Source organism: Phacochoerus africanus, chromosome 3, assembly GCF_016906955.1.
Source record: "Phacochoerus africanus isolate WHEZ1 chromosome 3, ROS_Pafr_v1, whole genome shotgun sequence".
NCBI classification, from domain to species: Eukaryota; Metazoa; Chordata; class Mammalia; order Artiodactyla; family Suidae; genus Phacochoerus; species Phacochoerus africanus.
The window spans coordinates 9,764,742-9,776,775 of record NC_062546.1 but is presented as its reverse complement, the minus strand read 5'-3'; the positions used below and the strand labels follow the sequence as shown (position 1 = coordinate 9,776,775).

Genomic DNA, 12,034 nt, shown 5'->3' with positions numbered 1-12,034 from the left:
TGTTGGAATCACGCCCACAACTTTAGAAAGTAGCCATGCCCAGGCCCCTCCCCTGAGAGACAAGCCTCCAAATATGTAAGGGCTTCCCAGGTGACTACAGCAGACAGCCACAGCTGAGACCCACTGGACCAGAGCGACAGAAAACCTTGGCAGAATGCCATGGACCAATATTCAGACAGAGCAGAGGGAGCCTCAAACAAAGCCCTGATACAATAGAAATGCTCGTGTATAGTGTGCTGGGTGTTCAGGATCCGTGCCAGTGTTTCACAGTCAAGTCATCTCCAGCCTTTGAGAGCCTATGTTACTGCTTATGGGCAAAAAATACTCACAACCCAGCATCTCCTTGCAGGTGTTAACTCGGCACAAGCTACTCTGGAGCCATGATTTCCGGGCACCCTTTGCAACAGCAGTGGTGGATGATCAGCCAGGTAGCTTGAGGGAGCTGAACAGAAGTTATATGTGCAAATTTCCAGCCATGGTGAAGGGACAGAGGGTGGCCTCCTCCTATCCTGGCTGGAGTTTAAACTGCTAGCACCTTGGACTGCGTGTTGAAATGTGGGGGTGGGGGTGAAAAGAGCGAAACCAAAATGCCCCATGTCAAAAATCACAGTCATAGTTCTTGGTTCTTCCCCACTGCCACCTGCAGCCCAGCAAAATGAGGAAAGGACACATAAGCGAGTCAATTTTTGTCATCTTAAACCAGTTGATTTTATCATTCAGCCCAATGCCTAAAATGGCCCATTTTACAGATGAGCAAATAGAATCTGAGGTGCGATCTCTAGCCGGATGTCAATCAGATAGTAGTGCCAGAGGCAGGGCTATTCTTACTCGCTTCCTCCTCAACCCTGTTACATTTTAACAAAACAAGGCTCTTTTGGGATTGTTCTGTCTTCACCCTACTCAGATCAACTTACTACTCTAACAAAGTGGGTTGTTTTTGTTTTGTTTTGTTTCTCTCGACTGGAGACCCAGCCTAGTACTTTGGTTAAAAATGTGGACTCTGGAGCTACACTTCTGGCCTGAAACTTAACTCTGTGCTAGAAGTTTCTTCACCTTCCTGCTTCAGTTTCTGTATTTGAACAAGAGCCAGAGACGAGGGTAAGGAGGTTGAAGCAATCCTTTCTGCTGCCCATACAAAGTGATGCCTAAATCACAGATGTCCGTAAGTATTTTAACACGATTTTTCTAAAAATTAAACATAATGCAGAAAAATCCACAATGAACACAATCAGAATCTGACAGATCGGACCAAGGCTGCCCAGGCCAACATTTTTTTTTTTTTTTTTCCTTTTCTAGGGCCGCTTCCCGCGGCATATGGAGGCTCTCAGGCTAGGGGTCCAATTGGAGCTACAGCTGCTGGCCTACGCCAGAGCCACAGCAACTCGGGATCCAAGCCTCGTCTGTGATCTATACCACAGCTCATGCAACGCCGGATCCTTAACCCACTAAGCAAGGGCAGGGATCAAACCTGCAACCTCATGCTCCTAGTCGGATTCGTTAACCACTGTGCCACGACGGGAACTCCTGCCCAGGCCAACTTCTAATAAAACTTTGTTTACAAAAACAAAGTAACTGACCTGCAGGCCACAGTTTGCTGAATGAAAAAAACACTGCTTTAAAATAGTCGATGACTGAGTTTTCAGTGCCCTTGTCTCACTCAGGTTCCAGTCGTGGACGGCACCAGGAGAGGTGAGGAGTTAACGCAGGTCAAGTTCTTAGCCCAGGGCCCGGCTCAGAGTCAGGACCCACATCAACAGAGCAACAGGATCGGAGGCGCATCTTTTTCTTTCGGAAATTAAATTCAGGGACAAAGGTATGCATGTTCTACAGCGTTTAGAAGGCAGCTCAGAACCTTCAGTAGAAGACAGCAAGAGAGTGTCACTTGATTTCTGGACTCTCTGCTGGAGATTCTACAGCTGCACCGAAAAAGAATGGAAAGGAGACAGCGTTTCTCAATGCCTCGCCTGGAACCCATCTGCCTCTTGCACGAGGCTGCCCCTTCCTGGAAGGGACCCCAGGAAACCTGGAATTCTCAGTATTTCTCCCATCCTACCTTGTTGCTTGCCTTCAATAGCCCAGCTCAGGGGGTCAGCAAAAGATGGTCCTCCAACTCCCAGCCTGTTTTTTGCAATTACAGTTTTACTGACACACGGCCACACCCACTCACTTACCTACTCTCTGCGGCCGCTTCAGTGACAGTGGCGGAGCTGAGGGATGGTGCTACCGAGGCGAACAGAGTGGAAGAGTTTCCACTGAGACCGAGCCCAGCAAAGCCCCAAATATTTACTATCTGGCACTTTACTAAAAAAAAGTTCTCTGGCCTCTAGTCCAGGTGACGTCAAACTGCAAACATACTCATTCATCAATTTCCCCTTTCAGATCCACAGCGACCTTGGCAGAACGGAAGAGGGCAGAGAAACGCTGCCTTTCTGGTCCTGTGCCATTGTCAGCGGCCTCTTAGCTATTACGGCTTTTTCCCAGTTTTATTTGGTGATTAGCTGTGTATTTATTTACTTATTTTTATTTATTTTTGCTCTTTCGGGCCACGGCATACGGAAGTTCCCAGGTGAGGGGAACTACAGCTGCCTGCCAGTCTACACCACAGCCACAGCGACGCGGGATCCGAGCCACGTCTGCGACCTCCACCACAGCGCACGGCAGCGCCGGATTCTTAACCCAGGGAGCAAGGCCAGGGATTGAACCCGAAACCTCCTGGCTACCATTCGGATTCCTTTCCACTGCGCCACAATGGCAACTCCTAGCTGTGTCTTTTCAGTCTCCTCCAAGCACTGTTAGCCCGTTCACGCTCCCATTTCCTGAATTATTTTTTTGCTGTGTTGGAGCACATTCTTTTTCTGTCTACTTGCCTTGGCGCACAGAGTTTCGTCAGAAAAGAGAACTTAGGGCTCCGTAATGCCTCACGTATTTAGCAATTGGTCCTAAACATTTTGCAGACCTCTCTGGGCGTTCACGTCTGCTAGGTCAAACCTCTAGGTGACACCAGTGTGGATCCAAGACCCTTGAAGTCTATACAGCTGGGAAAAAAATGCCTTCTAAAAGGGCTGCTATTGTTCCTGTTTATCTGAAGAGCCATAACACCCGAAGTACAAGGAACGTTTTTATGATTTCGATCTATGGGTTCCCACTTGAAAGGTCAACAGCCCTCTGTTACTAGAACAGAAACACAGATAAGACTCATGACAAACGGCAGAAAGGGGACAACAGAATGCGTACGACGCACCAGAATTCAGTAACCAAACACTTGTGAACAACCGAAAATAGTTCCAAAACCAAGAAGAGGTAACTTCGACCGAGGGTCTCTGCCGTCATCTCTGCCTTTTCTTCTTACATGAAGATTCAACAGTGTGTTATCACACGGCCAAGGTCAAACATAAATGGAATCAGATTTGTTCAAACAGTTTCTAAAATAAGCTCTGGACCTCTTACTATTCCCTAAGTAAAATAGTCCCCCGTATACAATTTATAAAAAAAATTTTGTTTTTACATCTTTTCCTCATGTATCAAAAACGGGATCTATTCAGTGTTTTAAAAGCACAGACATTTAGCTTGCTGAGGGCACACAAGAACTTGTATTAAACAAAGACTGTATTTGAAGAAAAGAACAAAGCAACTTTGGATAAATTATATACCCACTGGCTGGCATTCCACAGCCACCTCTAAGTTCTCATCAAGTAAAGTGTCCATTTTACAAGAGGTCTGGGGTTTCATTTGTTTGTTGGTTCAGCAAACACCGAATGCTTACTGTGACCAAAGACACCAGTTCCGGGCTTTCCTGCACATCACAGGTCCCAGAACCAAGCCCAGGACCCACTGGGCCCTCGGTCTCTTCTTTACGAACACAAGTACACAAATGTGGAATTTTCACAACACACAATTACAGGCTGCACTAGTGTTAGCTTGATCTTTGGCGCCACCTACAGATCAAACTGCATTTCGCTTCTCTGCGGCACCAAGACATGAAGAAATCTTCCGTGCATTTCTAAGGAAATTACTAAGGGGCGGGGCGGCACTGGCGACCCCCACTGCCACCATAACCTGTCTACAGAAGAACATAAAAGTGGGTTGTCCCTCTTTCATCCTTCTACAAACGAAGTCTGCCTTTTTATTTTAAGACAACAGATAAAAGGAACCACACAAAAATGCGTAAGGCATAAACCATCACGTAGGGGTCAGGAAACCGAACTTTTCTGGCCACCCCAGACCCCACCATCACCCAGACCTTTCTGGCTCTACACATCAGAGTAGTGTTAGTTTTTCCATGTCATCTAGTTTCATAATTTCATGGAAGACGGATCAGATTTAGACCTGGCATCCACCGAGAAGAAACTATCCCTACTGGACAGAGCAGTGCTTGATGGACCCCCCACCTTGGAACCAAGGCAACTTGCTTAGACAGCTTGCAAGAAGACAGTGGCATAGAGCGGGGTCTCCATCATGGGGCCTCCATCGTGGGGCATCAGTGACTGCAGCCATTACCTCTGCAGGCCTATGAACTTGGAGGGGTCCCCAGGGCTGGTGACTCAAGCCTGGCTCGATGGCCTGACGGCAGAGGGCCTGGCTGGGGCATGTGTCTGGAAATCTGGACAGCTGACCACCCTCTTTGGTGGAACTAGAGGCACTGGCTGGGTTCCAGGGACGTCTCAAGCTGCCCCACGGAGACCAGGGCGCCCAGCTGCCCCGAGACACTGCTTTCGGGCGGGAAGGTGACCAGGCCTGAGTTCTTGTTCTCACTGTGGTCACTGTGCTGCTTCTTATGGCACCGCAGAGAGTCGTCCCTGACGAAGGAGGCACCGCAGGTCTCACAGCGGAAGGCCCTCTGGGTCACGATCTTGGCCACGTGGTGGGCGCTGCCTGCATGGGGCCCTTCCCTGCCCTGCGGGGCCCGGTTCTCCGTTTTGGCCTCGTCCCTGTGCACCTTGTCGATGTGCTTGGCCAGGCTGCTGGGCCGCTTAGTGTCGAAGCTGCAGAAGTCGCACTTGAAGGGACGGTCTTTGCAGTGGACCCGGCTGTGCACGCGCAGGGCGGCCGCACTGGAGCAGGAGTAGCTACACTCGGGACACTTCTCGGAGTGGTCGGCCTGGTGCAGCCGGCTGTGCTCCAGGAGGTCGGCCCGGTCCCGGCCCTGGAAGGCGCAGTGCAGGCACTTGAAGGTGTGCTTGATGCGGATGTGCGACTTGAGGTTGGCCTTCATGGTGCAGCGCACGTCACAGTACTCGCACTTGAAAGGCTTCTCCCCCGAGTGCACGATCATGTGCCTTTTCAAGTCCGAGCTGATTTTGAACTTGGCGCTACAGAGCCAGCACTGGAAGGGGGTGTCCCCTAGCAACGGAAGGTGTGTTTCCATTAGAGCAGGCAGGCAACATAGCAGTCCCCCCAAACACGAGGCAGAACACCTGGCCACAAAGAAATGGCTGGGTCTTTGAACACCAATCACCTGTCACTTCCTACAGCCACCACTTACCATGTATATTAACTCACTTCATCCTCATAGCAATCCAATGAGGGGGTACTATCACCCCCATTTTATGGATAGAGGCTCAGAGAGGTCAAGTTATCTGACCATGGCCAAACAGCAAGGATTTGAATTCAGGCATCATGGCATCCAAGGGCACACTCTTCATGAGTTTTGAATCTAAATCACTCAACTTGACATCCCAAAACGGGACATGGAAGGAAGAGATGTGGTTTACGGTATATAAAACTGTTCCAAATCTAGCTGGATTTATAAACGTGCTCCCTTTAGTGTTTAAACTGTATTATTAAAGCTGTATTATTAAATCGGTTAATTGGCTTGTCTTAATTAAGATTTTGTAGTTTTGCAATGACAGACTGAATTTTATTTATAAAATTAACCCATGAATGTGGCAGTAGGAGCAGAAGACAGATAATGAAATGCCGTGGCCTCCTCTGTACTCCCTGGAGGCACTGCTAAGGGTTTAGTTCTTTTGAAATTACTTTAAATATCACTGTCAGTTGACTATGAGGAAAGATGAGATTCTTTCTCATCCTACACCTCCATCCTTGTCCCCCACCTTCTCCTGTATCCTGTGGGTTGTGATTTCTATTCTTCTAGCATCACTTTCTTTTTTTTCCTTTTGCTTTTTTTTAGGTCCGCACCTGCAGCATATGGAGGTTTCCAGGTTAGGGGTCGAATCAGAGCTATAGCTGCCAGCCTACATCACAGCCATAGAAACAAAGGATCCGAGCTGCATCTTTGACCTACACCACAGCTCACAGCAATGCCAGATCCTTAACCCACTGAGTGAGGCCAGGGATTGAACCCTCATCCTCATGGATACTAGTCAGGTTCGTTTCTGCTGCGCCACGACGGCAACTCCTAGCATCACTTTCTAAATTGAGGAACAGCCTCAACAGTCCATCAGCTTGAAAAGTCTGAAGATTCCTTCCTCTTTGTCACACTACTTCTCCATGCTTTTCCGAAATTGCTTTACTGCATTGACTTGTGAATCCCCAGGCTTGAACTGGTTCTTTTCAACTGTGGAACCAAACTACAGGTAATTTATATTATGATTGAGTGTGTGATATTCACCACAGCCAAATTCTGCTCTGGGATTACATCCACCTCCTTATGAGGGCCACTGTCACACCTGGGCCAGTTGATTGTTTTGCTAGTAGCAAGGTCACATTGATTTTTATTTTTAATTGAAGTATAGCTGATTTACGGTTTTAGTTTCAGGTATACAACGTAAGTGGTCCTTTTTTTTTTTTTTTTTTTTTAACAGAGTATACTCCATTTAAAGGTATTACAAAATAATGGCTATATTTCCTTAGGCTGAACTGTATATCCTTGTTGCTTGTTTTTTAGTCATTTGTATCTCTTAATCCCATAGCCCTATCTTGCCCCTCCCTTGATTCTGTTATATGTTCACTTGGGGCTACATTTTATGTTGCTTCTTGACTTGTGCGTTGAGGAAAAGGCATCTCACCATAATCTCGGAAGTCATCCCAGACTTTTAATTACATAACACTTTACATGGAATGTCTTATAGACTGAGTTTGAGTTATTGAATTTGCTCTTAATAGTTCATATAAGTATCATCGTTTTATTTCCCTTTACTGCCGCCCCAGTCAGCTATGTTCAGATATTCATTTATCAAATATCTCATGGCAAATTTTGTTTCCTCGTTTTGCTCGAGTTTATCTTCCATTAACCCCCACTAGCTTGTTGGCTGCAAGTAAAATCCCAAATCCTTGCACACTGTTGTCTAGTCTACTGGCACACTTGAGATAGTTTGGCTGGGTATAGAAGTCTACATCCCAAATCATTTCTCAACTTTTGAGGGCACTGTTCCACCATCTCCTACAAGCCACTATTACCGAGAAGTCTTTCTAGGTATGGAACTCTCCGGCATGCCCTTTGTCCTGTGTGGCATCTTGTAAGTCCTTTCATTGCTCATGGCCCTGAGAATTGCAACATTTTTCTCCTTTCATTTTCTCACTTTTCTTTTCCTCCTAGACCTAGTCAGAAACCAGACTTCTATCTTTTTATTGTCAGTTCTCCACTTTTTTTTCTCTTCCCTGGTAAGTTTTTTGTTTTTTTTTTTAAACTTTTCATCCTAGTTTCAGTTCATAGCTCTTGGCTCTCACTACCTTTTTTCAAAGAACTCTTCTTCGATGCAACACTTCTGCCAGGGGGCGGATACCGATTAAAACTGAAAAATCCTTGTAAGTTACCCAAGCACTCTGTTCTCTCCAGGATGTTAGACTTGGCACATTTTAGATTACCCATTTCCTACAGATGACTTATAATCCAGAGTCGACACTTTAAGTTAAGGAAGAATAGACTGGTTTAAGGATTAGGTGCCATGGGTGTTACCTGTTAGTGGAAAGTTTGAGCCATTTTGCCAATAGGCTCCATTCAGCTGCTTCTCTGACCTCTCTGACCACTGCAGCCGACCTAATACCAGTTTCAAGTCTAGAAATCTAAAGGCAGTCAGGCACTGGCTGGAAAGTCACTGGCTCAACCCTGTGGCTACCTCCCATTTGTCTGCTGGGACACAGTTTCTTTACTCAATTAAAAAAAATTTTTTTTTTTTTTTGGCTGTGGCGTACAGCAGCTCACTGTGGGATCTCAGTTCCCAGACCAGAGATTGAACCTGGGCCACAGCAGGGAGAGCACCAAGTCCTAACCACTAGAGACTAGGGAATTCCCTCTTTACTCAATTTCAGACATTAGTATCTTACTGTCTGCTTGACATTTTCCATAAATTCATTGGAAATTCTTATTTTATGAACTTCCTTATGAGCCCCCCAACCCTTATTTTCTGTGCCATGATGTGTTGGTTCTAGCTCGTTATTTCAACAGGGTCGCACAGAGAGGGAAGAAGAAGCTTTCTACAAAGTTGAATTTCTAGAACCAGAAGCCTGTGATTTGCAACTATATTCAAAGTGATTTCGCTACAGGTTTCTGAATTAAGCCACACAATCAAAGTTTAAGTGAAATGATGGAAACCCCTAATCTACCCAGACTTTTACTGCAATACATCCTTGGCTCCCTGGCTGCTGAACTGGGTAATCAACCCCTGGTGAGTCTGTGTCCCAAGTTAGAAAACCCAGCTATCAGACTTTCACGCTTTCCTGAAAGCTGGCGAGAGAAACTACGAGCTTCACAATCCCCACCGAAGATCCAAATTACCTTATTTACACCATGATGTCATTTAAGTTGCTTGTGCTTTAACTAAATGATCCTAAGGAGCTGGGCAGCCAGGGGGGCCCAGAGGCCTCGAGGCCGGCGACTTACCTGTGTGGGAGCGGAGGTGGACGGTGAGCTGGCTGGAGTTGCGGCTGGCGTACGGGCAGAGCTGGCATTTGTAGGGCCGCTCGTCGGAATGTATCCGCAGGTGCTTCTTGAGGCTGCTGCTGTCCACGGCGGCATAGTCACACAGGTGACACTTGTGGGGCTTCACGCTGGTGTGGCACCGCATATGCATGGTCAGGTTGTCCTTGCGGCTGAAGCACTTGTCACAGAACTCACACTTGTGTGGTTTGTCTCCTTTAAATACATAAGGAAGGTGCAAGGTTTTATGGGCTTTTCTCTACAAGAGGGCTGCAAACAAAGAGATTTGACCAGGATGGTCACCGGAGCTTAGGGCTCTGCTTCTCCCTGCTGACCCAGTACTCCGAGACATGAAGACACTGAGGTCAAGAGTCACATGCTGGGAAACAAAAAGGTGTGCTATTCATTGATGGCTCAGAACTCTTGAAGAATCCCAAGGAAGAGACATAAAATCAGACTGAAGGAGAAAATTACAGGCCCAAGCTTGTTTGGGAAAACCAGAGTGGTTACAGCAGTCAAGATCAGAGTGGGCAGGTGGAGGGGTCTTGGAACAGCTTTCTGGCTCACTTGCTGATGAACCGTGTCGAGAAGAGTCAGGTAGATCCTTGCCCTATTGTACTAAACCACAACCGGCAACGGTCTCTACTTCCCAGGCTGTTAGGAACACGAGGACGCTTATGCCAGAGAAACAACACAAAGGCCCCAGGTAGCCGAGATACCCTGGAGAACAGAGAACCCCACGCCCAGAGCATCTCCAGCTATGCTCCACCCTTCCTCTACAACCACTGCAGACTGACAACACCCCAATGAAAACTACCCAATATCCAAAAAGTTGAGGAAAGCCAGAACCAGGAAGCCATGCCCAGCCTAAGAACCTGACGTTAGAGAAAAATAATTATTTCTCAGCATCAAAGACAGACATGGGTCTTAAGATGGCTTAAGAGGCAGGGTGGTACAATTTCAGCAGCCCAAGAATGACGAGAGCATAAAGCTTTCAGAAAAAAAATGTCCTGATCAGCACATAACTCCTCAGACAACACTGGATGGTAGCAAGATGTGAACAGTATCTACAAAGTTCTACCGAACTTATTGAAATAGAATCCTGTAGTTGAAGTAGCACTCAGTGGGGACAGAAAATAAAGCCAGGTGACAGATGACTCGGTATCAAACCTCAACTGTGTACATAAGAACAACAACAAAAAAACCCCAGAGAAGTGAATAAGATGTGGGAGATAAGCAATGAAATGGAAAGTACTGCTTCCAAACCACGAGAGAACCAATCATCAAAAAAAGGAATAAAACAGAACATAAGGTAAAAATCAAACTAAATGTCATTAAGTACAACGAATATAAATAGAATACATTTCCTTATTTAAAATGTCAACTATGTTTTTCAAAAGAGAATCCTCTTAAAACATCTAAAAATGAAAAAGTGGGAAAATGATAGAAAAATATTCTAGGAAAATGCTAAGAGAAATCAAATATCAATATTAGGCAAAACACATCATAGTGAAAGCCACCAAAAATTTCTTATTGAAGTGAGAACTCGCCAAGTAGATGTGAATTGAACGTATGGTTCTAACAGGGTTGTACAAAAGGTTTTTCAAAGAAAAGCTTGAAAATTATAGACCATATTTTAAAATAAATTTTGTTCAAGAATCACAATCACTGAGAGTGCGGCCCTAGAAAAGGCAAAAAAGACCAAAAAAAAAAAAAAAAAGAATCAAAATCAGATTAGACACTCCCAAGAGAAAAAGAATGAGAGCTCCACGTCGCAAAACCCACAGCCTAATCAAATCGCTTTTCAGAAGAATGTTTGTGAACGAAGTTCATTTTAAACAAATGGCTGAAAGCAAAACAAACATACAAAAAGGCTGAAAGTAAAAAAAAAAACAAAAAAAACATGGCCATTAAAAAGGGAGGTCTGCTCAAAGAGAAGATGCCAATAGGCCAGGGTTTTCAGTCTTGGCACTCCAACTACTTGCGCCCAGGTAATTCTTGGCTGTGCAGGCCTGTGCACTTTCCAATGTTTAGCCACATCCTTGACCTCTTCCCACTAGATGCCAGTAGCACCTTCCTCCCTAGTTCTGAGAACCAAAAATGTCCTTAGTAATTACCAAGTGTCCTGGGAAGGGGGGCAAGGGACAAAACTGCACTGGGTTGAGAACCATTTTAGTAGACATTGGAAAAGAGAAAGGGGACAAGAGACAAAGGCAATTATGACTCTTCAGTAGAACTTTACCCAATCAATTTAGAAGACTCAATAAAACAGGAAGGGTTCAGGAAGAGAAAACATAGTCAAAATCAAAAAAAAGGAACAATAACCATTTAGAAAAACTGCCATGTCAGAGATGAGCCCTGAGGCCAATGGTTGGTTGTTCAAATATTTGTCATTCTTCCCAGGAGAATCGTGCTTGATGGCCCTATCGGCCCTATCGCCTGTAGGCTTGGACATGTGACCAGCTCAGACCAACTGATCAGAGCAAAACTGATGAGTCACTATTAGGCAAATTCTTTTAAGGGGCGGGTGCCTGGTTGGCCACACTTCTCTTGCCAGGATGACCTGTGACAATTTGAGTCTAAAAAAAATTTTTTTGAGTTATAGTTGATGTATAATATTATCTAAGTTTCAGGTATACAGAACAGTGGTTCAGAATTTTTAAAGGTTATTTCGCTTATAAAATATTGGCTTTATGTGAAGACCAGGAGTTCTCAATTTGGGCCTCATGGGTACAATTTAGGGGATCCAAGACCTTTTATAGGAAAGGATGACATTTTTTTCTACTACCTCTAACTGGAATTGAACGTGTCCTCCGATCGTGGATGCAATCAACAAACCACACGAAGAATGGTACCTGAGACCCTCATCAACAGACACGAGCCATGTTCAGACGACCTTGTACGTGGTGCAGTTCTCAGAGCATCACTGCTGCGCATCACTACTTCCCAATAAAGGCCTTGAGTAGACCAGCCACTGGATTCTAACCTTAAACGCAGGGCTTCCGCACCACTGCGCAAACTGACCGTCTGGGGGTCAGGAGATCTCACTAAAGGGCAGATCACCGCCCCCCACCCAGCTTTGGGAAGTCATTGACATGTAAGTTTAAAGCTTATAATGTGATGGTTTAATACCTGTGTATCTGGAGAAATGATGACTGCAGTAAGATTTGTTAATTTTAAGTTTAAAGCTTATCATCATTTCCATCATCTCAGACA

The 12,034-nt window shown here is 45.5% G+C and overlaps 1 protein-coding gene across 3 annotated transcripts in view; it reads right to left on the bottom strand.

Moving 5' to 3' along the window:
* Positions 1-3,571: 3,571 nt before the first annotated feature.
* ZFP64 (ZFP64 zinc finger protein) overlaps positions 3,572-12,034 on the bottom strand; it is an 88,662-nt gene continuing 80,199 nt past the window's right edge. For all 3 annotated transcript variants that reach the window (XM_047770847.1, XM_047770844.1, XM_047770849.1), the window contains 2 exons: positions 8,783-9,034; positions 3,572-5,340 (listed from right to left, as the gene is read on the bottom strand). In XM_047770847.1, coding sequence (XP_047626803.1) covers positions 4,631-5,340; positions 8,783-9,034 — 962 coding nt within the window. In that variant the 3' untranslated portion in view covers positions 3,572-4,630. The remainder of the gene's footprint in view (positions 5,341-8,782; positions 9,035-12,034) is intronic.